This window comes from Dunckerocampus dactyliophorus, chromosome 4 (genome assembly GCF_027744805.1).
Source record: "Dunckerocampus dactyliophorus isolate RoL2022-P2 chromosome 4, RoL_Ddac_1.1, whole genome shotgun sequence".
Lineage (NCBI taxonomy): Eukaryota > Metazoa > Chordata > Actinopteri > Syngnathiformes > Syngnathidae > Dunckerocampus > Dunckerocampus dactyliophorus.
The window spans coordinates 19135057-19163043 of NC_072822.1; the positions used below are offsets into that span (position 1 = coordinate 19135057).

Sequence of the window (27987 nt, forward strand, 5' to 3'; positions counted from 1 at the left end):
AACCAATTAACCACAACAAACAAGGGATTACTGTCTAGTGTTGTACCAGCATTTCTAAATATTCTTTTTTGTCCTTCTTCTCTCTCAGCTCATCAGTCGTATCCCGACACTGTCGGCTCTGTGTACGCTCCACACTGAGGAGCTCCAAGCCTTTCAGCAGCTTCATCCAGAAACAGTCAACGTACTCTTCCCTCCACTCTATAAAGAACTCTTCAACCCTGACCCGAACTCTGCCATGGCCATGCCCAAGTGACTGCAACAAACAACGTCAGTGGAGGACCAAGAAACAAAAGTGATGTTTGACAATACAACATTGGCACTATCTACTATGTCCTCATCAGATTCCGTAGCTCTCCCCGGCTCATGTGAGATCGGGGAGGCGAGGGCTCACCTGCCAGAAACTTACAGTTACCGCCAACAATACTAGGAATGTCCAGCACTTATCCCATCCTGTTCACCGATACAGTCTGAAGAATGTATATATAAAAGAAACACGCCCGAGCCACAACCTTAGCGGGAGCGTCCGACTGTCTCCTGACCTGAACTGACTGACCAGAAATGTACAGACTTTAAAAATCTAGGAACATTTTATGCTGTCAATCTTAAAATATGGGTAAGTTAAATTTCTTTTCAATTAAAAAAAAAACTTTATGTTGGTTTTGCTCCAAGATGAAGAAATTGTTTTAAAACGCTGGATGGGGGAGGGAACGGTGGAATTAGAGAAGCTATTGTAGATATTCTTCTAGAACAGGGCGGATTCCAGTATTACTTCTGTTAAAATAAGTTAGTCCTAATTTAAATACACAGTCAGTTGTGGCTGATTATTCCTTGTCTATGTGTTTTTATTTGAACTGACGGTTTCTTGTGTACAGAATTTGTAAAGTTTAGATTTGTAAAGGAATATGGCTAAAACTGGGAGTCAATCTGGGTTTGCTGATGTATAGAAGCCTTGTCTGGATTTTGTTAATATGTCAAGAAGGAACAGCATCCTTCTTTTGCAAACTTATAAAGATGTAAAGAGAACATATGAAGGATTTTTTTAAATAACTGCTACTTTTCACAGTGAAGATGCATACAATGATATTCTATTTTGAAAGAAAAAACGATCAGATTTGCTGTTCTATCACAATTTTTTGTTCCTGCAATAACTAGGTCCAAAAAAGCTGGACAATCAAACAGGAAGAACCAATCAAGAGCTACCACTTCAAAATAAAACTGATCTCAACCGAAAATTCCTCTTACCATTCCCAATATAATCCTGATGTAAAAGGGCATTGACTGTAGAGTGGTTAGAATTTTCAGCAAAAGAGAGTAAAAAAGAGAGACAAGACAGAAGAATTGACCTTGTGACATTCCAATCTAAAAAGACGAGCATTGTTTCTCCCATTACCATTTGCACAATCTAGTCCCTGGATGTCCTGAACCATTCCAGGCTATGTTATGAAGGAACCCAGAGAGCAATAACTTTTACACTGCCTTTCTGATCATGATGATCTCCTTTTCCATTTTCTGTTGTTTTGAACAGGGTAGCAATTTTAAGACAAATGCACTATACTTGATTCCTATTTCTACAAATGGTTGGAAATTCCACCACAGACTGGACAACGAGACAATATATGATCTGTGGTTATGGTATACACAGAGCACTGGTTGCCAGGTTTGAACAAAAGTATGTGACAATTCATCCAGAAAAATGTGATAGACAATCACTTGTGTTGCTTTGTTAGCTGTTTCATATTTATAAGCACTTACAAAATGTTTCTTGTTTTGAATTGATCTGCCTTAATGTTATGTTCATGACATTTTGGTCACTGTGTAACATCAACCTACCAAAATTCACCATTTAATTATTTGAGGTAGGACACAGAAGGCTTGGCTTTGTGCAGTGCTACATCCTGCCACTAGATGCTCCATATGCATTAGTTTTTATCAGGGTTTCCTATTGGGGTGGCATATCACCTTTTAAAACTGGACACTCAGAAAATGACCACATTAATGAAAACAAGAACATGCAAATGCATGTCTAGTATTAGTCGTTTTGGCACTATTTTTGGGACAGCACTTAATTGAATACTGTGTGTGCACAAGAAGTGATTTGTATGGCATTCCCTTGTATTTGAATACAAATGTTCCTTACACAGTGGCCAAATGTTGACCTTGCCTAGTTGCTCGTCAAATTAGTGCTCAGCGCTTACAGTACATCAGATTTAAGTGAACGTTTGGATCCAACCCAGATGAGTGGCCGGTGACTGTGTAAGACAATCACTTGCTCATTAAGACTTGATGCACTACATAGCATCTCTCAGGGAGCAGCTCTTTTTCTGACTTTGCATTAGAAGAGGGTTTCATATTTTTGCAAATTTACAAAAATGTAATTATAATAGCATTACTTTTTGAGATAAAACGCAGCATAGGCTGGTAATGGAATCTGCCCAGACAAGGCTTTGATCAGTGTGTGTATGTGTTTACAGAGCATGAATTCACTGTCCAATTGTCGTTAGTATCCAGACTATATGATAAGCATTGTTAGAGATATGTTTGCTCTACATCGGTGTGCGCTTGTCATCACCTGTGTACACTTACGTTTACTGCTTATTTTGCTGCTTTTGGGATAGTGTGTGAAGTTCATTAGCAAACTTTGAATCAAGCACCGTCGCAACATCGCTGGACAGTGAATTCCGACTCTGACTATAAAGTTTTTGTGTGTGATGTTCTCCTTTTCCCTTGTTAGACTGTGAATCACAGGGGTGGGATGGGGTTGTGAGAGAGGATGTGCTGGCAAGAACGAGTGGTAACGCAACACTGTAAGTAAGATACTGTAGCAATAAGAACTGGAGGCATTTACTACTGTCATGTTTGCATTGTAAGATTATTTTTTATTTTATTACTATTTACTATTATTATTGTTCTTATTATGTCTACTATTCTTCTATTACTATTAGCCTATTGTTGTTCTGTTCTATTTGCATGACGTTTCATTGCAATGAAACATTTGGGGCATATTTGTGTTTTCTCTTCTCATGATATTGTGGGGTTCTGGGCGGGATCATTGGCAGGGTGGGTTTAGGACCAGATCACCAATCGAGTCAAGTCATTTTCCAACAATCTGAAGGACTTTTAAATAAAATGTTCTTATTTATATACAACCAATTTAAAAAGATACTGTTGAAATGGATGATTTTTTTTTCTTTAAACCTCTGAATGTGTGAGTTGCCATCACCAGTCAGTGAACGGCCCTTTCTATGCTGGCCTTATTGAACCGGATCTGAGACCCTTACCCTGCAGACGGAGGGAATGATGTGGGAACGGTAAACTTTTCTGAATGTTATGGAGTAGTTGGTTCAGTGTTCAGACTGAACGCAATACGCCTTTACCACTCCATCAACACAGACAGACACATTGCAACGCGCACAATAAAAGTGACATTCCAAGCGGTGGCTCAGACAAACTGCGCAGACATTGTAATACATTGTTTTGAAATACATTTTCTTTACACTTTGTCAAACACACTCCACCTACAAGCCCTCTGACTTTTTTTGAAAAGAACCTGAGTGAGTGTGTGTGAGAGAGACAGAGATACTGTGAGACTGAGATGATGTTTTCTCGACCAATGCTTTGTAAGCTTTCTCCATGCATTACAGACGCGTGCAATTGAAGTAGTGTTGAAAATTGTTAATTTATTGTTTAGAATGTCTTTGCGTTCAAGCAAGAGCAAATAAAACAAAATGTAGCACTGTAACCAATGCCTAAATAAGGTGATTGAGCTTACAGAACCTCTTTTACACACGACTAATGAAACAAAACTCAAAAAAAGTATATACAAAAAAAGGACATTTTTTTTCTGTTGTTTTCAAAGTGCCATAGCTAGTGAGAGGAGGAATGATTGGAAGACTGGGCTGTAGATGCTTTACTGTCCGAGCTTACTTGAGAAACCAATCGTTCAAAGGGGAAACTCCAAGGAAAATGTGCATTTGATTACACTGGTAAACAGTTTTTACATTTTATGCTTTCTTCATTTGGTAATGGAGGACTCTGCAGGACTCTGAGCTCTGACTCTATCAATCCAGGAGCTCCTGTGTGCGGTTTCATTTTCACATCAGAATGATAGTATGTGTGTGCGCGCCTGTGTGTGTGCATGTATAAATTTGCATTTAATTGAGTCACAGACACCCACATGTCATGGATAAGAATGGGTAAAAGTTCAGAGCTATGCAGGGCCCTTTACTGAGTCCTCCTTTGATATGTGTACATATAATGTGAAGGTCTGAAGTGATTTTTGTTAAATTCTATATTTTATCGCTTTTGTAGACATTTTGTTGTGGGAAGAAAAAAAATACAATAAATTTTATGGGTGCATTTCTGCCTCGTTCTTTTGTCTCGCACATGCACAGTATTACCGAAAGTTTCACATTTCACACACAATTCCTAATGATGCCATTCCCAATGATAGCATTGATGATACAGTATGTACATTTCTGACTCTCAGTGACTAATTTTAACTCTTGATAAGACTCACCTATGTCCATTTTTATGTTTGTGTGTGGAATAAAGACAGTAACTACAGCAACCAAAATCTTCTCATCCCATAGTGTGAGTTCAGAATTGTCTCTGTACATGACCTGCTATGGTGCAAGTGTCCTTTTTTCCTACTTCATGGCTCAAAGGTTACATGCCGGTTTGAGCCATCCTCTTCTTCTGCTTCTTCTGATGTGGTCTCTGCCTCACAGCTGTTCTTGCATGTGTCCAGATGCCTCCTTAAATCTGAACAAGAGGAACATCAGTAAGCGACATGTTGCTCCAATATCACAGTCATTACCACAAGAAAGAGAATACTGACAGGGCTTTGAGGAAGTCCATGCATCCATCATGAATAATTTGGTTTGATTTGTTAGCGAAATCTTGGAGAGGACATAAGAGGAGGAAGAGGAAACACAACGTACCTTTGAAATATCAAAACAACTGTGACTGTATGTTTGTGTGTTTGTTTGCCACGCTTGTTTGTTTTTGAGCACAGTTTCTTTCCGAGCAAGTTATCCTCCAGATGCTGGTATCGTGTCTACCCAGAGACGTTAATTAATAGCTAATCAAAGCTAATGTCTCAGCAGCACATCGCCAGCACAAAGACATGATTAATACGTAATCAAAGGCTGTGCAGCGCAAACGCACAAAGCAGCCCCCCCCTCCACCCGCCACTCCCGCCTCGAACACTACTGTTGTTATAGAAATAAACGAACACTCGCGGCTTAATTAGCTGGCTGTTGATGTGTGTTGTCTTCATTTGAAGATGCTGGGGATTTATCTTGGAGCCAACTTGGGCCTCCTGAGTGACAACACTGAGGTGACATGGTGCATGGTGCAATGTATGTACATAGCTCGTATTCACATAACTAACTATTATCATGTTACCAATGTTTCCCATACATTCATTTATTTGTGGTGGCCTGCCTCAAATAAATTTTGACCCCCGCAAATAGATTTGGCCTGCCTGTTCGCTCTCGCTTATGAACACAACGTAAAGGTGTTTGGGTTACAACTCCGTACAGCAGATGGAATTGTAACTGTGCTTCTTAACATACCTCATATGCACCTGGTCTGCCAGAGAATAAGAATGCGTAGCAGGAGGGATCAGTTTTGCCAACCGCTCTAGACTGTATTTATCAAAAAAGCGGCTAGGGACAAATCCAGCGACTTTTCCTACAGTAGTCTTATTGGACACTTATGGAGACTCTTTAACATGAAAGCATGTGTCGCAGGTTCTGCTGTGCCACCCACGCCTCCATCTAAAAGCACTCACAGGCGGCTCCGTCTTGCTTGTGACATTAAAAAAAATCACAAAAAGAAGTGACAGAAGAAATTTTATTTCTTTTTCTAACCATATTTGTTTTCCTTTTCATGTTTTTGCTCACTTTTTGTCTCTCCCACAGCGTCCATAAAAATTACATGCGTCATGCCAATCCTGCAAATTAGACAATTAAACCAACTAGATGCCCGCCCGCCACAGACAGCTTGTAGACCTGCGGTACGAGTATTCATGTACATTTCTAACCTGATAGGCCCAATATGTGGCAGCAGGCACTGCATGAGTGTTTTTGCACGAAAGCGTTGATGGCAGAATCTCCTAAGTTGTCGGGCCCAAACAGCATCTCACCCATGCTACCACTGTGCAAAGAGCAGAGACCACATCAAAAATGACAAATGTGTTTCACGTAAAATATTTTTGATATATCTTCCGGAGAAATTGAGCTTGAGAAGTTGTTCTGTTTAAGTTGGTGTCATACCTGAGCTTTTCTCCCATAATGACTGTTGGATCAGTCAGCTCCTCACCTACTCCTGTCATGAGTAAGCGGTTTATAAAAGTAAGATCAAATATAAAAGTGACAAAGTGGCCGTGGTTAGTTAGACCCACCTTGAATATCAAGCACCAGCAGTTCCCTGCATGAATACTCATAAGTCCAGTGTGAGAATGCTAAGAGTAGTTCTTCCAATGAAGAGGAAGGTGTGATTTCCTCCCCCGTGTTGTTGTTGTACTTTCTGAAGTTACCAGACATATTCCTTTCTATAGTAAGCCACTCTCCATTTGAATGCCAAAGGACCAATGAAACATCTAGAAATCTGGTGAGGTTGCCAAAAAATTAATACTGAAGCAATAACTGATAAAGTACAAGAAAAAACACACTAAGACACTCCTACAACCATACCTTGGTGAATGGTTAATGCCAACAGGTTTGATCTGGTTGAAAGCGTGCATCATCTTGTGCGCTGCCCTCTGTTGCTGGATTTCCTTTAAATATAGAAATCATACAAAATGTAACATGAAATACACTGTAATAGCAATGGACAACAGTAGATACGTTTAGACTACGTGTATGCATAAATGTCACTACCGTCCAACAAGCACTTGCTAATCACAATATCTGTGAACTTCAGAATTCTCTCAATTTGCCTCTAACTGCAAGTATTGACCAATTTTTATCTTTTTCTTTTTCAGTGAACTCACCCTCAAACAAAGCTGGAGTGCTGTACAACCACGAAAGTACCTTTGCCAGGCACACACCACCTCTGGTTTGAAGGCTTTGACCACATACACCAGACCAGGTATGAGTACATCCTGTTCAGCCCATGTGCACAGCACCCTGCAGCCCTGCCGCAGACCCCCATCCAAAGATCCTTCTTCACTAGGGAGGGGCTGAAGCAATGCAGACAGGCCCAGTGAAGACCATGAAGATGTGCAGGACTCAGGATTGGCCTCTGAACAAACTTCCTCCAAAGAATAGATGCTGACCTCTTCACCACCTGCAAACAATGAAAATAAGATAGAGGATGACACTAAATTTATCGAATACCGTGTACGGTTTAGCATGTGAAAGGATAGTAGGGGGCTATAAATGATTGATGTGGAAGAGCAACAAATAAAGTACCAAGAATGGAAATTGGAGTAAATGGGATGGTGTGAGCCAGTCGCATCAAATTGTTTCTCTCCATGGCTGTGGACACACACGCAATGCAATCGATACTTCTTAAGGTCTTTCATATCCTACAATAACAGGTAACTATGCTATGTGAACAGCATATCATATGGACAACTTCTTTTCATCAATACCTGAATAATGTGGATACAATGTATCAGTGGACTGGAATGAGGAGCCTTTACCTGCAACAATCAAAGAACATTAATTTAGTACAAACCTTTTACACACACACACACACGCACACACACAAATCAACTTCAGAAATACCTTCAGCGACAGCACAGCTCTGTAGCCTGGAGTAGAGACAAAAAAAATTAGTGTAGTTTATCTGATAATCAAGTGTCTACGCATGTTGTGGCAGGCCAAAAGAAGACGGAGACTTACGAAGACCTGCAGCTCAATGATCTAGCCCAGCTATTCCATCCTGAATGAGTGGGGTTAAACACATCCTGAATGCCAAAGGTAAAAAAATAATTAATTACAATTACAGATTTCTGGGATGACTACAATTATCTGCCAAACATTTCCACAACTAATAATTCAATAATATATATTGAAACACTGCTCAGATTTACAGTACCTGGTGAGAAAAAATGTGCTTCTGCAAATCCATGGGTTCACAATCTAAAAAAAGATCATGTTAAAACCACAACAGATATTCGATAACAGATGCATTTTGCTACCATCTTATTTCGTAGATCATGTAATTGTGCTACAATGCCCTTAACTGGCTGAAAGCTAACATTATGTATGCACTGTATGTTAAAACCCGACCCTTTACTTACTGAGCTGACTAAGACTGGTTGAAGCTGACCAACATGTAGGTTCTCCTCTCAACCTTCTCCATCTTTTCCAGCAAGCATCATACAAATGTGTCGGCACCGTTCCCTATTGTTAAATTGGCATCATACAGTAAGAGACTGCAGGGATTAGGCACAGGTGCAAAGTACGTGCATGAAGCAAAATGTATACTTAAAAGAGCAAAGCAACTCTTACACTGTGTGGAAAACTCTCTTGTATTTTGACAGTCTTCATGTTTGGACTTCTTCTTCTGTTGAAGACTTGGGTGAAATCAGACGACATGGACCACTCTGCAGGATCAAATATTAGAAACCATGGACCAGGACATTTAACAAGGAGCTCAGAAATACAAAAGAACTTTAAAATATTACATAACTGACTAACATGACTTGTACTATCAATGTTGTCTTTCCGTGTAATGTATGTTCAGGCATCATACACACAACAGTACCTCTTCCTCTGCTCCACTGTAATGACGTGTCATTGCTGAAACTTCTTTTTGCAAGATGCTTGTTCATTGGTTCCATAAGGTTAGGAACTGATCCCCTCGGACTCGGGGATGCCCCAGAGAATGTCATATTCTCCACACTGGATGACAAAGATCTGCTGTAGCCATAAGGGTGGTTTCTTGACAGATAGGGCCCCCTTGAGGATTTTACAGAAGGTCTGGTCTGGAAATCGAGCTGGCAATCCTCCTGACGGAAGGTGGGTTTTGGAAAACTCTGCAAAACAACAATTGGCCCAGATAGATGTTCATGGTCTTCCTCCATCTGCCCTTTTTCTTCATCACCTCCTTTGCCATCTTCTTCTTCTTCCTCCTCTTCCATGTCAATCTCCTCACGATTTAGGAGTGGGTCACAGCACCACAATTTATAATGCAATGACTCCAGTCCTCTGTCACTAAACCTGAGAGAAAGAGGAGACCCACAGCGGGATGGTCCATATGACTCAGGTGTCTGATCACTCAAACCGCTGAAATGGCTTCCAACTGCATGAATGTGCAAACATGATGAGTGGGATGAAGTTCGAGAAATGCCCGGAATGGAATGGTGAGCATCAGCCAAAGGTGATCCCTACGTAAAAAAAAAAGGGTTGTTGGTTGAACATCAACATACTGTGTACCAATTTAAAAAAAACCTCACAATTTGCTACCCCACAAATGCACAATTCTAAACAATACCTCCTTTTTTTCTTCACTTCTCTCCTCAGTCTGTCCTTCTCTTCCTCCACTGCTCCATCTGACTCCCAGGTGGGACTCATGTGATGTACGTGTAAGTGTGTAGCCTTTGAGCAATGAAGGCGGAGTACTTTTATAAGGCTTGGACCCCAGTCGTCTCATATTAGCCACATCATAGTCTGCACCACTTCTGTGGAGAAGAGTCCAGCTGTGAGGGAAGACGTGCTGGGATGCTGCGATCGGTTGGCACTGAACCAGGCGAGCCTCCTCTTGTTGCAGGTTGTCAGAAGCAGAAAGCAGGGCTATTGTGTCCACTCCCAGCACTGACAGGTCCTGTAGTCGACCCAGCTGACAGTCCAGGTTCACAAGACTGTCTTGAATGATGCTGACCTTCTCGGAGACTTCTCCCACTATGGTGCACATCTCTTCTGCTCTACATGTGGTGGTATACAGGAAATACCGTATAAATCATTGGTGACCCTGGTATGAATGAATTTCTACCACTGATGTTACAAATACAGTAATATTGTTCTTGCAGAGTACTAAAGCGAGCACAGAAAAACAACTGGTAACAGTTCTAATACTGCACAAACTGTGCAGTTTAAGATGCGAGCTGCATTTAACGGGCCCTTGCCCCCACACGCAACTGAAGGATCAGGTATGTAAGTACAGTTTTTTGTCATTTCCTATTGCCACCTGTGACCGTTGCATAATGTCAGGGTGTCATCTTCATCATACATACCAATTATGATGAAGATCTCACCTTGTGGACCCAAACTATTAATGTTTACATTTTTGTGGCAAATCATCAGACTAATCATCAAAGTTTGTCGCCATGTCCTCTCTCGCCCACATCCTTCGACATATGCTAAAATGCTTTGGAATTTGTCATTGTCCATCTGTCTAGTATCAGTGATTTTGATTAGGGCTCATTTGGTCAAAGTCCCTCGGAGTAGTTTGTTCAAATACAACCTACGGTTTTGGCCTAAAATGGCAAGTCTAAACCAAAATTGTCAACTTGCTGTTTGTTTGCAAACATGGGTTCTTGAGACTTTTTTATGTGTCCTGTCTTGACATACGTCACTTAATTTGGTGACAATTGGTGAAACTGGTGGAAGGGGTACATTTTTTACAAAATGTATAGGGGGCGCTATTGAGTGGGTTTTGGGGGTTGAAATATATTTTTCACCGGACCTGACATGCTTGCAAACTGTGGTGAGTTTTCATGCATGTTTAGATGCCCCTTAATGCACATGCAATAGGGATTTTGCACCACTTGGTGTTCATGCCCTGATAATGGCACAAACTATGATTTATCTAAGTTACATCATCACTTGAAGTCCAACCTGTCGGCTGTCGCTCTGATCCTCTTCATCTGACTGCTGTGGAAATCTTCATTTTGCTCATGGATGAAGGCCTGTACAACTTTCTCCTCAAATTCATGGAGCTTCTTACGGTCATCGTGGCCTAAGTAGAGCTCTGGTGAAACATGTAAGAGCAGAGAAGCCACTGTTTTAACAAACATTTGCTGTCAAAAGAAAATTACGTGAGTATAACTGATGAATATTGTACATTCTAGTACTCACTAAGCCCAGAGCCTTTTTCCTCCCCCTCCGGATCACCATTAAAGTGGTTGTAAATGGCTCTAAAACCAAGAGTCACGTGACTGAGGAGAATTAGGGGTGGCGGCAGCCACGGTCTATCCTGATACGTCATTATGTAGTGATAGCGATTGTACTTCCACAACCTATTAGACGTTGATGCCATGTCAAAGTAGATGTTGCTAATGATGACAAATAACAATCATGTTAAAAATTCTTCCCCAAAATTGGATGTTTCTTTTGCTGATGTACTTACTTAAAAAATGCAATGAGAATGTTGACCATGATGACGTACTGAAAGAACATGTAGACAGCCTGAAGGAATGCCGTGAGAAAAGAAGCAGGAGGACATGGATGACCATCATCACATGCTGTTAATACAAACAAATGCAACGCGTACATGAATACACTTCAATATCGGAAAATGAGAGATTGTGAAATTAAGTGTGGCATTTCATTTAGCATTTTCGTTTAGCTTATGCATTCATATTGCATTTCATCCCAATCATGGCCTATGTATTTTGTAGTATGTCCATTGTAATCAGGGTTATATCAGGTTGTGTCAGGGTTCCACACAAGGCAATAGGATCAAATTATTACTGAACAACTAACGATCTATCTCAGAAGCGTAGACCTCTCCAAAGATCATCCAGTAAGGCTGGAACACAACATCACGAGCTAAGCTCCATGATGGGGCCTCATCTGGTGATAGAATGGCCTTCCTGGACACCCCAAAGCTCAGCAGCACTATCGCCATCATGACCACAATAAAGAACATGTTAGACGTCTAGATGGAAACATAGAGAAAAGACAGAAGTCGTGAGCAAAAAATAATACTGTAATGTGTGAAATTATATAATATGCTGTATATGTACAGTATATACACACCATCTTGGTGATCATTGTGAGGTAAGGACCAGCATGTTGATTGACAGCCAGCAGTTCCATAACCCTTACAAACCAAAATACAATATCCAGACAATAGGTGATCCGCCCAGCTGTCCGGTATGGCTCAGCATGGCAACGCATCACCAAACCAGCCAGGAAGAGAATGATGGCAATGAAGTCAGATAGGTTCCAGTACTCTGAGAACCAAATCTTCAGCTTCTGTCTCATCTGCCTTGGTTCTGACATTAGCACCTGATAAAGGAGTTACATTTATGATATTTATTAGAAATCATTTTATTTCCACATTACTTGAAATGTAATGTGTCCCACTTCACTTCGTAAGCCGTTTCCCCAAGCCCCACTACTTGGGGGCATCCTCACCTCTCTGGTTTTCTCCACCGCAGTCGACAGGATATACAAAATGACCAAACACTCCTGGACGCTGGGTTCATTATCCATCTTCACTAAGATGGTGTAGGAGAATAACATCAGGAAGGCTAGGTACGACATCTACAGTGTACAAAGTCGCAGGAGAAGAGAGTGATTAAAAGGCTATGCAGATCACTTCCATGCACGCTTAATATATACCTGTATAGTGAAAGAAGTATGGTTTTTAACACATAGGTAAGACAAGGAGGGTATGGGTCTACTGCATCTATTGCTGTATCAAACTCATATTTCCCATTTTTTATGCCTGACTCTATATCCAGGTCACCTACTGTATGGAAGCAGAACTTAACAACGGGAGCTGTGTAGAATTCATAGAGTCTTGTGATCCAGGACAGACAGTGCATGGTGAATGGGGAAAGGCATTCAGAAACTGAATCGCAACATCGGTTCTGGAATGGCACTCCATGCTCAGCATCCTGGTTAGCCTGTGAGAGGGAATTCGAAAAGCTAAGGCTATGAATATATGACACATTCTCTGAGCATGCAGAAATCTTTCAGAGGACCTTCTGTAGAATGTATATTTTCTATATATTGTTCGTCGTAGCGGAAATAAAAGACAATTGTTAATTGTTGTGCAATTGATACATTGAAACAAAAATCTGACACAAATATCATGGTTTCATATCATATTGAGCGGAAATTAATGGTAATTGACCCTATAAAATGATTTGCAGTTGAAGTCATTATTGATGTGCTATTTGCAAAATACGCACACAATTTCTGCTACACAGATAATAGCTATATATAGGCTATAGGTATGGGGCCAAATTAGTCCATGTGAGTTAAACGGTATTAAGTTAATTGAATATTGATATCTAAAAATCATGTGATGCCCAATGATATTTGATAATGATATTTATGCCCAATGATATTTCTGTGAGCACGAGGTTTTATTTTTCACAAACTTAACATCGCACAGTTATCTTTTAACATGTCTTTTATGATGATTTAATGATGATGATTGAACACTGAAAAAATAAGGAAGTGTTGAGTTCACCTCAACTTCAAAATTTGACTCCCTTATCAGGTTTTTAGTCTGCAGGTTCAGAAAACGTGTCATATTTGTGTCACAGTCTGACGTGTACAGTACAGTCGTCTCTCGTCACATCATGGTTCAAATTTCACAGCTTCTACGTTCTTTAAAAAATATGTTAATTAATAAATCATTATGTTTTGTGGTTGAATACAGCCGAATATTAGTCAAAGCAAGCACATTTTACATATTTTTGGCCTAAATTCAGCATTCCCGAGCATAAAAATGACTAAATGAACTAAAATACAAATAAAGCAGAAAACTCATGGAAAGACATGCTGATATACAGTATTCTACACTGGTCACTAGGTGTCAGTAATGTTACTGTAACAACCAGTTGGTGTTGTACTGTAATGTTGATGTACTAGATTCTGATGTTCGTGAACCTCGCTGTTAATGTTATTGGTGGCTAAGGAGGAGGTGTTGTCGTCGGCGAGAGAGCGAGGGGGGGATGAGGAGAAGTGTGCGAGCTGAACTGTGTTCTGTGTTGGAATTGAGCACTCGTATTGGCATTAAATTTGTGACTAAAACTTTAAAAGAAAGTCAGACTCTGTGTGACTCAATAAGAACGCTATTGCACGAGACACCGCAAGAAGTCCCGGAAATAAAAAAAAAAAAAAAAAAAAAGAAAGACCAATTGCTAACATGTGTGAGTCTATATTATGTCTTATTTTTTATTGTGTCTACTATATTGGGTAATACAAGTGTAAAGGTGACTACAGAGTTGTTATTTCATCTTTAGAGGGCTCTAATAGTCTGAAAACCGTATTTGGAAAGAAACCGGTTTCTAACTATGAAAATATTATGTTTATAAAGAAGGAGTCTTACTTTGCCTAAATTCACTTATCACGGTTGAGTGTGGAACCAATTAACCACTATAAACAAGGGATGACTGATGTGTCATTTTACCAGATGATTGGTTTCTTCATGAGTTGCTCCTGTCTTTAGAGTGTCACGTACAAATTGAATTGCTTCATGAGACTGGGGGACATGGCACATTTCAGCTTTGCTTTTGAATTCCAGAAGCAAGATAGCAGGAGGCAGAAGAAGGCTCAAAATGATCTGAAATAAAGCGATAAAGTCCAAAATGTTTGAGAGTCCCAACACCTGACAAAACAAATGAAACTTGATTTTGCATGTAACACTACATCATTGGGGGTCTAGTTAGCATGTCAGCCTCACAGGATTTCAAGGGTTCGAAACATTTCTTTATGGAGTTGGCATGTCCCTTCTCGTGCTTGCGTGGGCTTCCTCCCACAGTCGAAAAACATGCATGCGAGGCAAACTGAAGACTCTAAATTGTCCACAGGTGTGAGTGGTTGTTGTTTATACTGTATGTGCCCTGTCATTGACTGGCGATCATTCCAGGGTGTGCCCCGTCTCTCACCCAAAGACAGTACTGGTTCAGACACCATGCAGCTGATATGTAATGCAACCACAATGATAACTAAGACCTTGTGCCGAGGCTGATAACCTTCATTCACTTTCTACCGCTTTGGCTTATCTTGCTCAAGGTTACGGGTGAGCCACAGTTTATCCCAGCTGGCAAGTGATAGTCACATCATATTTCTCTTTTCAGTGATCACATATATCACGATTGTTACATCTCAAACAAATGTGACTGTACTATGAATCTTACCAAGTTCAATACAAATTTGGCCATGCTTACTTTACCTTAAGAAAGGAGTTTTTCGTCATATTGAGTGGACCGGTCCAGAGATCTGTGAGAAGGGTCTGTGTACAAGAGTGCGACACAAAGGGTCGATGACAAGAAGAAACTGCTATTTGCAGGCAGGTAAAGTGGCTCCATGCCTCCATCTCTGAAGTGAGCAACTTCATGGCCATCTTCTCATTCTGGCGAAATGCACAGTCTAAGACATTCACCGCCAGCTGGCCAAATTCACTACGGCATAAAGCACACAACAGATATACAAGCATATTCATTTCCAAAACAAGCTAAGACAAACAGAACACAAGAGCTTTAGTACTAAATATAACAGTGGGTTGACCTACTCCCTAGAAAATAAATTATTGATTTTGAAGACACATTGGGATGGAATTAAATTATGCAACAATGAATTAAAAGGGTTACAAAATCAAGACAAATATTTTGTAAGACTCTCATTCAGACTTACAGTGAATATGTTTTGAATTGTTCTTCGATGTTGTCATTCATGCTGCTTTGCCGTGCTTCAAAGGCCATGGAGCGGTAAAGCTTGCAGGCCACCGTGGCCCGAGCAAGCGCCTCCTCACCATGCTGCCACAGGAACAGCGCCATCTGCTGCCGCTGCTGAAGCACAGCCCACACGAAGAGGTCGTTAAAGTTGAAGCAAAGAAGTGGTGCTTCACAAAGACCAGGGCTCCACACAGACTCTTCACTGGTACCATGTGGCATACTTTGGTCCTAGGTTGAAATATATGGACAAAATACAAAAAGACAATAAATTGGGGAAAGGGCTACAGAAAAAAATGTAAAAGGGTAAAAAGGTATTATTTCAAGAAGGGGCTGTTTTTTAAACCTGATAATGGCAATATGATGATAACGTACAAGCCACTTAAAATAACATTACCATGGGGCACATGCGCAGCAATGTCCAAACTAAATGATCCAAAACCAAAAACAGGCAAAAAAAAACAACACACACTGCAAGATCAAAACAAATGAAAAAGAAAAATGTAAATCCCCAAAAAACTGCACAAGGGGAAATGCTACAAGTTCATGAACCAAAATAGAAGTTTGCCAGGCTACAATGAAGTTGTTTTGGGGATTTGTGTGTGTTTTGGGGGATTTGCAGCATTTTTCATTTGCAGTTGTATTTGCATTTCCCGCTGCATCTGTTTCATGGTGTTTGTGTGTTTTTGGTTTTGGATCATTCCTGTTTTTGGAGTGTTAGGCCATGCACGTTTGGCCTTGTCAGCCACCGTACATTACTGTGAACATGCAGACACTGAATCGAAAATCTAATCTGTAAGGGTAAGAATGCATTTTTGCCTGATTGTCAGTAGCTAAATTGCATACATCACTCCAGATATGAAGTTAGAATCCAAGCGAGAGAATTCTACAGGATATCTTGTGGAAGAAAGAAACCACGATAAATGAATGTTGACCGTGATGTTCTACTGCTCTCAGAATCAGGCTTCTTCCAGATAAGCATGCCTGATATGACAATTATCTTCCTTGCTCATAGAAAATATTAAAAGAATCCCCCACCTACCTTGCCTTTGTAAGGCTGAGCAGTTCTAAAGAAATGAGGGTCCTGAGGACTTCTGCCCCTCTGTAAGTTTGGTATCAATCCCTTTTTTTGTTTGGACAAAGAAGACGTACTGACTCGTCTGCCATCCTACAACAACAAAAATAACAAAATAAAAAGGGGAGTATAACACGAAAGAATCACATGTAGAAAATGACTTCTGTTCACTTTGTTTTGCAGTTGGTTGTAGGTAGCTCTGAAGTGTTTACGTGTATAGGTACTGCGGTATGCTCCTCCTATGAGGTACTCTATAACCAGTCCCATGTCAATGAGAGTCAGCCGGTAACCTAAGGGTAGGGAAGTCTGCTCACACACATACACACATACAGTACACATGCACACCACAACATGTAAATAAAGAGTATAAATATCTAAAACAAATATAAGCACACATATTCTGCTTAAATCAGCATCTTAACAAATGTAACATTTTTGACATGTGTAATGGGTATCATCCTAACAATTACCTGCTTCACATCCTCAACAAGGTGGTGAAGAAAATGGCCTGTCTGACCCAAAGGCTGAAAATAAATTAAACAACATTAATGAACAACACATACTTTTGTCTTGTCTGGACAAAAACACTAGAATGGTTACTTTTTAATTATATGGCAATAAGACAAATCCACACAAGTCCAAATACCAGTATATGCAACAGCAGCCCTGGCACTAATTTGCTTCTTATGGGGACTTATTATCCCAAGGTTATGAATAAGTAAACATGTCTTAACACACAAAAGATGCGGGCAAGGGAAAATGGGGGTAGAGCAGGGGAACACATGACAAAGAGTCCTATGATCTCAAAAGCATCCTAAACAACGGCTTAATGCAAATGCACAAAAAATCTTTGGGACACTAGTTACTGTTCATCATTGTAGTTTCAGTCAAAATCACTGTTTGCAATTTGTAGTTCAAGAGATACAAACAACAGACGTGGCTTTCCTCTGTATGTACAGAAAGAGAAGGACAGATATAAACAAAAGGGGAAAAAGATAACTACCCAAGCAGAAGTGAGGAGAAAATATGAAAACGAGAGCAGCAATTGCTCATAGATGAATTAATATTGAATAATAACCATGTTATAAAGCTCCTCCAGGCGATCCACAGTGAGGAAGCGACTCATCGTCATGCCGTTGTCAATCAGCAGTTTGACAAAACTGACACGGTCCATCACCAGAGAATCCAGCATGGCCTGTTCCAAAGAACCAACCTTGACACAAAGAATTACATAATTAAAGGTGACTAGGTTAGTTGAGAATCAATTCTCATATCAAATGACAGCCTGGTCAACAGGCAGCCACCCATAACAGGCATTAGCAATACCCAATAAGACAATTTCATAACATTTTGCCCGAAAATATTTACAACATGCAGAATGACAAAGCAGTACGTGTTCTGCTTTTGGTTTTGTGTTTTTGTGTTTTTGTGTGGACGACCAGATCAAGAGGTCTGATCTGAGGTTTGTTGTGGCAATCTCAGATGGAAAACAGAACCTTTGGTTGAGATCTGCCACCAGTCAGGTGCTCCGCCGAGCTGGCTGATGCCCGATGTTGTGTGGACTACAGCTGGTGTTGCACCTTCTCGGATGAACTCTCTTGCAGATGCTGAATGGAGTGGTGGAAGAGGCAGGACATTGATCTTTGTGCATATGGTCTCCAGAGTAGCGCTCGGTACTTGAGGAGGATGGTTGTGCCGCCAGGTGCAGCGGCCTTGTACCAGGCTTGTCTTGCAGCCAAACAGAATGTGTTACAGGTTGGCTGGATATGGACAGAGGAGACATGTGGGATCTTCTCTGTACCATTGGTTGAGGTTAGAGGGGATAGGCAAGACATCATTTGTGGCCTATAGGATGAAGTTGATGCAAAATGCTTCCATGCCAAACAGCTCCCTCCAAGAGAACTTTCTCCTCTCAGTTCCCTCCCATCTCATCCACTGTCCTTGCTTCGCTGGCAAGACACCCTTTGCACATCTCGCTATCTGCTCTTGCTGCCGCACCTCCTCTTCCAGGGTGGTCTGCCCTCTCCAAGGCCAAGGCCTCCTCTCCCTTGTTGCACAAGGCCAATGTGTCTCTGTGCCTGAGATCTGCCTTTGCCTGCAGAGTAGCTGCAGATGGGGTCAATTTCCTTCCAGTCACTAGGGTAGGAGCTGTTTGGGCTACACATGGGTCACAGGATGTCAGTGTCATTTGGAACCTTATTTTGGAACTTTTGAACTCCTCTGCATGGCTGGAAACAGGAAGCTCCAGGATGCCTCTTCCATACAACTCAATGTTGTTGAAGCATCTGGGGAGTCACAGCCAAATTTTGGCAAATGAGCTGACCAACCTCTCCAGTTTTTCAACCTTTGAGATTAGGACCTCACAGATGGTAACAGGCCACATCAACCTGGGTAGCAGCCCAAACTGAATACGCTACAGCTTCAACCTGCCTGGGAGCATGGTCTTGTTGATACTTTCCAGTCCACCGATGGTATCCTGCCTAAGCTGGACTTGTTCTGTTACCCTGAGGGTGGCATTATACTAACGCCTAAGAATCTTGACAGACTTTTCTGATACTGTTGGCATGGGTTCCTCACCAACGTAAAACCGCTAACCCGACAAGTGGTATATTTGGTTCACTGGAAGCTGAAGATTCGAGAGGGCAAACTGAAGACTGACAAAGCTGGGTTGACTGGATGTGTATGGGATGGTAGCAAGAACATAAAAATGAATGTGTGAATGAGTGTGAATGGTCGTCTGCTGTACATCATCAAATGCACCAATAACAGCTTTTACACACATTTACTCAAACAATATACCTGCAAATCATGAAATGATGGCTGAAGGTGATGAGTAGTGCTAAAATACCTGACTTTTGAGCCTATTGTGGGAGGACTTAAACATTAAGTAAGGTTTAGTGTAACATTGGTTGTGTAATAGTGCAGTGATATTGGAGACAAAAAAATAGATATCGACACAAGATCAGAGTTTGGCATTAAGACTTCAGTTTTCAGTCTTACCTGCCAATTTTGTCCATACACTAGAACATCTTTCTGCGCAATGTCAGCCCTGTCCCAGGCTAGAGCCACATTCAGCTGCTCTGCAGAGCTGGCCTTTGTGCCTGTTCATTACACCGATACATGGAACATATATACAATATGTACATACTTCTTTTATATCTTGATGTTTGCTGTTTCATTTACTAAACGGTTTCTGGTGTGTTTAAATGTCAGTTGTGATCAAACAAGTAGAGTTCAGTACCCTTGAGCGTGGTGGTCAAAATGGCCGCATCTGGGGCCAAGTGGTCTTCTGACTCAGAATCAAATATGGTTATCTGAAATACATAGTGAAAGATAATAGTGGATTCAAGACAACCAAGTGACAGCCATAACATATCGAATACAACTGTGCTTTCACCTACAGATTGTCTGTGATCCATGCATTCCAGGAGGAGAGTGCAGAGGCGAGAGGCTTCCTCTCTATCTACTCCAAACACCTCTCCAATCCTTACAAGGAAGTCCTGTTTAATATCTTCATCTAACTGCCTAAAACACAAGTATTCAATGTAAATATGTTTTGCAAATGTTGTGCATTTGATTAATCAAGGAGTTAACATCACAAAACTATGAGATCTTCCAGCAGGTACAATAATATTAGTGTACACACCTGTCAATATCTGTCTGCTTGTGTAAGAAGGCAAGCAGGTCAGCAGCCCTGCCAGATCCCTCAAACACAAACACGGGCACAGGGGGGTTATGGCTGACGTAGTCCAGCACTGTTGATACAATGGCAGGGCCTCCCTCAACTACCACACAGACCATCGGCACTCTTTGGTTCAATCCTACAGAATGAAGATAATACAATAAAGCATTGTCAAGTCATTATGCAGTTTAGTTTACCTCACAATAATATGGTTTGGAGCAGTTTCCACAGCACGGTGTGGAGGCGGAATGACGATAGCTACTTCACTGTAAACGGTGTAATATCATTGTATATGTCTTGCCAATGAATTAAAGAAGAACAAATCCCAGTAGACAAACTATAGTAATGGAGGATATGTAAGTTGTGTTCTTATTATAATGCTGTCATTTATGACAAGATAAGAAAAAACATTCTTTATTTGAGATAATGCATGTTTTGTGGTCTTCTCATTCAATTAGCAATGTCAGTTATGACAACCGCACTGCTAAGGGGAATTAAGACAGGCAAGGAAGTGATATCAAGAGTGTTTTGCTTTTGCCACTTCTTTTGTTGTGAAAAAACACACACTACTCACGAGGGTGGATCTTCAGCAGCTGAATGTGTTTCTCCAGCTTCCTCCTGAGGCCTTGTTGGCAACCAGATTTCCCCAAAGTCCCATCATCCACGAGGAGAAAGTGGGAGTGAAAACTATTAAAACAGGCCCTCTTGCTCAAAGGGTTCCCCAGTGGCTGGTAAGGCCTGAAGACCTAAATCATGACGAGCATGGTGCAAAAAATGTGTATATTGTTAAACTCCTTGAAATAATATTGAATATTATCAATAACAAAGTCAATTGGGGTTCTCACATTGCGTCCTATTAGGTCTGTGTTGTTGTCAATCACTCCCCATGGTGTGATCCCAACTGTGCTCCTCTTCCTCAGGTTGTGGCCACCAAATGTTTTCACTGCCTCACCTACATACTTGGACACACCTAAAGAAGTTAACAAAAATAGATGATTCTACCGCAAACATCCAGCTTTTCCAATTGTACAAATGTTAACATGAAATATCCCTTCTTCCTGCATAACAAAATTTCAATGTATAAGTGCAAAGTGCAAACAAATTAAAATACCGTAAAGCATCGTGTATAAACCGCACTTTTTTTCCACTGGTAAGAAGCAAAAAATCGGGGTACGGTTTATACACGATGACAGGTCTGTGACCAGACGCACAAATTGACAAGAAGTCCATTTCAGAATAGCCGTCTGTGGGTCAGACAGTTGCTTTGACTTTAGCGCCCTCTGCTGTACAGTTGCTGAAAATGCTAGTGTATGCAACTAACTTATCTGACGGCTGTCTGTATTTTCACACAGTGAAACGATCTCTTTATACACTGAAGCTAACCTAAGCTTCCATTAAAACATTGCAAATGTAAAATACAATACAACGTTGGAGTTTATTCAAATTCACACTGAAGCAATGCTGTGTTATGTACAATACATGGATAACTGATCCGCATGCGCAGAACGCCGCTCTATCACCGCTCGCGTCACCGCTAAACCAACATTTGCTACCGTTAAATCAAGGCTAAAGCAACGCTGGCTTCAGCGGTGCACCGCTAGGACAACACCCGTGTTTTCTATTTTTTTCCCATTTTGTGACGAGCGTTGTCAAAATTTGGCCCCCTCTTCCTACCGTTCAAGGGACGCTACAGCAAAGTTCGGGTGGTGTACCCTCTCAAAATGCCACAATAATGTTTCACCGCAGCATTCAAACCGCAGCATTTGGCCCAGGGACCAAATCCATGGCCTGCCACTGTTAAAATAACACTTACCAGTATTGATACCATCAGTAAGTATCCATGCATCTGTGCTGCGTGCTGCTGTGATCAGGCCTTTACTGAAGGATTGTTTCAGTTTGGGAGGAAGGGTGAAGTTTTCACAGCCTCCATGAACAGTAAATAGGAGCTTGGGTCTCTCCATCTGCCACTCCTTCAGCATCAGTTGAAGAAGTGCCTCTGGCTTTGTGTCCACAGCCACACGCACAAACTGTAGAGGAATGGTAGTTGTTTAATTTATTTGAACATACAGGTTACACTGGAATACATCGCATAATACAATTCACAGTTCCACATGTCCAAAAGGAGTAGGAAGAAGCAAAACTTATTTAATCCAACCCCCCTTCAACTTCAACTTCAACTTCATGTGACAATCATAATAAATAATACTGTATGTATGAAATAAACTGAACAGAATATAGTTGATTAAGGGTGAATACTGACAATGAACTCACAAAAAGGAAGGGTTAGTAATAAGTGTGGCAGTGATCAGACATAGCATTGACAAATAAAATAGAACAGAACATCGTTGGATAATGGGTGAGTACTGGCAATGTACTCACATAAGAATGAAGAGTAATAACTGACCAGAAGGAAGAGTTAGTAGTGAGTGTAGTAGTGTTTAGACATAGCATTGTATGTACACAGTGTTTCAGGACTCTTCTTCCTTGTACTTTGCAAACATCAACTGCTTGTATTGTTTCTTGAAATCGCTCACGTTAGTGCTCTGTTTGAGTTCCTTGCTCAGTCCGGTCCATAATTTGATTGCACACACTGAAATGCTATGGGTTTTTAGCGTCGTTCTCGCGTATAAACGTTTTAAGTTAAATTTTTCTCTAAGGTCATATTTCTCCTCTCTTGTTGAGAAGAATTGTATTACATAATTTGAGCTCTTTGAACATTAACTAGATCATCAAATTTTAATAATTGTGATTTTAGAAATAGGGGATTTGTGGGTTCTTTATATGTGGCATTATGGATTATGCTAACTGATCTTTTTTGTAGTATCTTTAGCGAGTGAAGTGTGTTTTTATAGTTGTTTCCCCAAATCTCCACACAATAAGTTCGATATGGTAATACCAGAGCACAATAGAGAGTATGGACTGATTTGATGGACAGTGAGGAAATAAGTCTTATTGGCCTTGAACCCACGTACTGCACTGTCAAATCACTGACCTTGGCCCGACAGACACGTGTTGCGCTGTCCTGAAAGTCTATGGTCCCATAGGCGTCTGTGGGACTGACTCTGGTGTGTAGCTCCATGGACCAGTCCTCTGTCCCATCCTGTCCAGGATCAGGAGAGCTGACTGTAGGGGGTGGGGACTCTTGCCAAGAGTGTTCAACCATCAGGCGACCACAACAGCACCTAGACAATTCATTGTTTAACAATTAGTAGGTTAGTAAGGGAGTATGTCAAGACAAGAAATACGTTGTTGTTTTTTTTTACACTGACCAAAAAGTAGTAAAAATGTAAAAAATGTAAATGTAAATGTGAAATGTAAAAACCTTTAGTCTTGTACTATACTGTATATTCACTGGAATGGAGAGTCATTCTTGTGGTTGGCTGAAACATGTAGTAATGACACACACATTTAACTATTCTTAAATCATACCTGATCAAGTTTTGGCATACTTGACATACTGGATTGCATCTGTAAGAAATAGAACATCACACATTATAAAAGCGTCCACATCACGCCTGTTCCTGAAAAGAAGGGCTGCGTGCCAAATCCAACCCTTCCGCTCTCATAAAAATATTAGCACACAGATATAAATTACACTAACCACTGAGAATCACTAAAACAACAAGATAAACAATTGTTATGTACCTGTGCAGATCCCGAGAGGAAGGGATAAACTTCACACATTCTCTCTTGGAGAACGTTTCTTCAATCCAAGACCTGCATGACTGGAATAAGGAAGGAAAATGTTTTGTTACACTAATTCTACAGCAGCTTGCTGTCACATCCATATTTCTCAGAAAAACGCAAAAATATTCCCAATAAATGACCCCAATGACCTTGTCAATGAAGTTCATGTCAGCATCTTTGATCTCCACAAGCTACATATCATGTAAAAGCCAAGTTCACTGTGGTATTTTCTTCACACTTCAACCAGTTTCAAGTCTTCAAGTCCGTGTCTCTCCTGACCACCGTTTCGCAGCAACATTTAACAATGGCCCGAAATGATGTATTGTTGGTCGGAAACATACACACATCACATCCCCTTCCTGAGATTTGTATGCATGTTTGGGATTGGCGCCCTCCCTGAGTCTCTCTCTCTGTCACACACACACATTCCAAACCCCAAATAGTTTTAATACAGTAAATGTGACAAATGAAATTAGCTGTGTTAATTCCAGTAATGTTCATGAAAATCAATATCAGTCAGAACTAATGCTCTCTTGCGGCATTAGTTCCTGTTCGGTGCTTTTATTTTGTTACGGCTGTTTCATATTTGGACAGTATGCATTACCATTACTCTGGTTACCCTGTCTTAGATTTGTAATTAGAGTTCTATTTACTTCTGCAGGGGTTCTTCTAGTTGCTGGTTCATTACTTCTCCTTGTACTCTTGTTACCTGTGTATTGGGTGCATTCCATTGCATCTCTGTTAGCTGTTTTCCTGTTTCCTGGTATTATTCCCCTTTTTGGGCGCATTCTTGTTTCCATCTCCCATGGTGAGTTTTATGTTAGCCCTAGCTATAGCTGTGCCTCCCAGCCTTCTTTGTTATTTTGGTACGTAGCTTTTTTGTGTGTCGTGTCGCTCCGTATGAGCTGATCTTTTCTTAACTAAAGACTTTATTGAACCAACCTGCCACCATGTCGGTGCATCTGGGATAACGATGCACAAACTCTTAGCTGAATGTAACAGAAGGCACCCTTTCCACTAACACTATGTTATTATTAAAAATAAAGGTTTGAGAAGAGGAGCATCAGGCACAACATGTTTGTCAAATCTAGTGAACAGTTGGGATGTCACTTTACACTTGAGACGAGATGATACATGATATTGGGTTCACAAGATCGAGAAGAGATGCGACTGTATTTTAACATTACTTTTAAGAAGTAATGTAATGCCTTGTTTTCACGAGTCAGCTTTTCTCTAAACGACAAATAACATCACAAATGAATCTTGCAAGATCTCATGACACCCCTAGTATCAAGATTATCTTTTCGATTGACCAATTATTAATATGTCATTAAATTCCCAGGAGAGTCAACAAGCACTATTAGATTAGACTAGGGGTGTCCAAAGCTTGGTTTTTATTGGCCCCCATGATATATTCTATTCATAAAATTCAACATGGAAGTTTATAAAGAAGGATTAGGGTTGTGATGAAAAGAGAAAACATTGAAAGATTGAATGTTTAAACAAGATATGGTACGAACAATAATAATCATTTAGTGTTTCCCATACATTCATTTATTTGTGGCGGCTGGCCACAAATAGATTTGGTGCTACCTTTTCACCCTCGATCATAAACACATTACAGTATAATGCACCTTGCCTGCCAGAGAATAAGAGCACGGAGCAGGAGGGATCAGTGTTGCTAACTTAGCGACTTTTCCGCTAAATTTAGCAAGTAATCAGACCTCTTGAGATATTCTTTCTCATAAAAGCGACTAGCAGCCAATCTTAAAAAGACTATTAAACAGCCTGACATGAAAACACGTATCGAACCGCGATGTTTTGTTTTGCTTTTTATGTTTTTACTCAGTTATGCAAATGGGTCACGACCAATTATGCAAATTTGAGGATCACGCCATTATGTCATTCCCCTCAAACCCTCCACAGCCACAAATAGGCTGCAGTCCTGTGGGAACCACAATTACTGAAATACAGTAAATTACACAGAATAGCATCTCTTGACCTACACAGGAGGAGGGTTATTAAAAAATAAATTAAAAGTGAAACATATCAAATGGCCCTTGTATTCTTCAATTTTTCGGTAGGCTATGTGGTCTGTGGCAGAAAATGTTTGGACAACCCTATTAGACCAACATGTTGACACTTAAACATCACAACTAATAAGAATATTGATGGTTAATTTTGACAGAATAAATGCCATTTACATCGTTAAAAGTATTTAACATAACATAATAGTAATAATAATAATAATAATAATAACAGAAAATGTTTGCTGACATTAGCGATTTGGTAGTAACAGCTAAAAGGCAATTAAACAGCATCAAGTTTCAGCCGTCAATTCACAAACTACACTTCTTTTCAGGACTACATAAAGTTAATAATAATAATAGTAATAAAAATAATAAACAACTTACCATGGCTATGGGAATACTTTAGCTTAAGACGGGTACATTACATGTTTGTTTAAATAGGACTGGTGCCCTAGAGTATTTCTTATCAGCTATTAGAAGTCCAAAGGGCAATGAGAGTTTTTCAAATACTGCAAGAGTTCCGCCTTCGAACAACTTATCTTTCTTCCTCCAAAGTTCTTGTCTTGCTCCCACTGCAGTACACACGGCCACTTTATTTTAGCTACACTTGTGCAATCTAATAATTGCATCAAATCATTTTGCCTTTATAAAGATGATCATGCTCTGACTTAATAAACTAGCTATCGATTATTACACATACCCCTATTAGAAAATGGTAATATGTGAACATTGTACTATCAGTATTTTATTTTGTTGCTATTGTTACATTGTCTTATGTTGTAGTATTCATATAGTGTATATTGTTAAATTGTTGCACGTTTCGTATACCAGGGCCTTAATAGGGGACTAAAGCAACCCAATCCACCTCTAAATACCGCCACAATCACGTCACAGTATACAAAACATCAATAATATACAAAAGCGCAATAAAACAATGCGTGGCATTCCAGAATTTGGGATGAACATCATTATTACTCAAGCATGAAACCCAGCTAACCCTTTATCTTCAAATACATTGTCTCTCAACCACTCCAAGTTCCAAAACTCTACATTACAACATCATCTGGAGCTGTTCAGAATCAATATGCATCTAATAACACTCGTCTGGAAGTTTTCTACGGGCAGTGGCGAACAAATACTTTCCTTATATAAACTCACTTATTTGTTCATATAGCACACTAACAACGATGAACAACACTCTGCATGTCTCCTTTATTCCTGTCACAACAGGATCAATAAAGTGCTGCTGTTCATGTGACGAGGCATTCAAGCACGCTGTGAAACTCCCAGTGTTAGGGAATAGGCTTTCAGACATCAACCAATCAAAGGACGGAAAAAAGGTATTGTTGCCATAGGCCTGCTAGCTGGCCTTGTGAGGTGAATCTGAAATCTGATTGGTTAAAGAAACAGCCCCTTTGCTAATAGTGTTAATGGTGATATTGGGACAGCTCTCCTAACTCTGACGGCCCTGAGCAGATTACATTGAGATGGCAATATTGGTTTAAACAGGTAGGTGTTCTCACCTGCTAGGCTCTAGGCCTGCCACACCTCCACCGGTGCCCATTGTGCTAGCTAGGTCATCGGCCGGGGACCACCATTCACAGATGTTTCGCCCCTTAACCCGGAATGTCCCCTGGTGGCGGGGCAGTGAACAAGGACGTCTCCCAGCCACCCCCTGCAGATAGCCTTCTCACTCTCCATGCCTTGTCCCACCTCCTCAGCCAAAGCCAAAAACTTGCCTTTTCTGCCTCCTCTGCGAGCTTCTTAGTGGCTTTGTGCAGCTCCTTGCAGCTCAGCCCCAGTTCTTTAAGTACCTGGTGCCCACATCCACTGGGAAGAATTGTGTGCTCCAACCATTCTCACTGCATTCTGCAGCAAGGTGGGTGTATTTTGTCCTCCTCCCATGGCACAGTCAGCTCCC

General features: G+C 40.6%; 2 protein-coding genes across 11 annotated transcripts in view; one reads left to right on the top strand and one right to left on the bottom strand.

The window, feature by feature from the left end:
- The window catches only part of rorb (RAR-related orphan receptor B), a 32416-nt gene extending 28060 nt beyond the window's left edge, over nucleotides 1-4356 (top strand). For both annotated transcript variants that reach the window (XM_054772716.1, XM_054772715.1), the window contains exon 10: nucleotides 89-4356. In XM_054772716.1, coding sequence (XP_054628691.1) covers nucleotides 89-253 — 165 coding nt within the window. In that variant the 3' untranslated portion in view covers nucleotides 254-4356. The remainder of the gene's footprint in view (nucleotides 1-88) is intronic.
- On the bottom strand, nucleotides 1122-27621 carry trpm6 (transient receptor potential cation channel, subfamily M, member 6). 9 transcript variants are annotated; one of them, XM_054772710.1, is made up of 40 exons: nucleotides 27590-27621; nucleotides 23995-24074; nucleotides 23779-23817; nucleotides 23342-23531; nucleotides 22163-22376; nucleotides 21195-21319; nucleotides 20924-21095; nucleotides 20314-20488; nucleotides 20069-20192; nucleotides 19909-19981; nucleotides 19668-19768; nucleotides 17746-17880; nucleotides 17138-17191; nucleotides 16839-16973; nucleotides 16635-16760; nucleotides 15555-15823; nucleotides 15094-15322; nucleotides 14329-14481; nucleotides 12656-12811; nucleotides 12318-12446; nucleotides 11937-12188; nucleotides 11661-11835; nucleotides 11305-11419; nucleotides 11034-11230; nucleotides 10794-10926; nucleotides 9451-9880; nucleotides 8722-9343; nucleotides 8466-8560; nucleotides 8255-8357; nucleotides 8050-8093; nucleotides 7854-7918; nucleotides 7737-7762; nucleotides 7601-7651; nucleotides 7419-7484; nucleotides 6998-7293; nucleotides 6699-6781; nucleotides 6407-6612; nucleotides 6279-6330; nucleotides 6047-6159; nucleotides 1122-4761 (listed from the first exon to the last, which is right to left on the bottom strand). In XM_054772710.1, the coding sequence occupies exons 4-40, from the start codon at nucleotides 23510-23512 to the stop codon at nucleotides 4652-4654; spliced, it is 5775 nt and encodes a 1924-aa protein (XP_054628685.1). In that variant the 5' UTR covers nucleotides 23513-23531; nucleotides 23779-23817; nucleotides 23995-24074; nucleotides 27590-27621; the 3' UTR covers nucleotides 1122-4651. The 9 variants fall into 9 exon arrangements, 8 of the variants coding, with proteins under 8 accessions (XP_054628685.1, XP_054628684.1, XP_054628681.1 ...); XM_054772709.1 differs by lacking the exon at nucleotides 27590-27621 and adding an exon at nucleotides 24186-24322 and having other exon boundaries at nucleotides 15555-15709; XM_054772706.1 differs by lacking the exon at nucleotides 27590-27621 and adding an exon at nucleotides 24186-24322.
- Between the last annotated feature and the right edge of the window lie 366 nt (nucleotides 27622-27987).

Bases quoted from the DNA above. Each gene is read 5' to 3' on its own strand.
- trpm6 (XM_054772706.1), bottom strand. The intron at 16,761-16,838 runs GTGAACAGAAGT...TTGTTGTTGTAG, and splicing joins ACAACCAACTGCAAAACAAA to GATGGCAGACGAGTCAGTAC. The intron at 7,919-8,049 runs GTACTGTAAATC...TTTGGCATTCAG, and splicing joins AGCACATTTTTTCTCACCAG to GATGTGTTTAACCCCACTCA.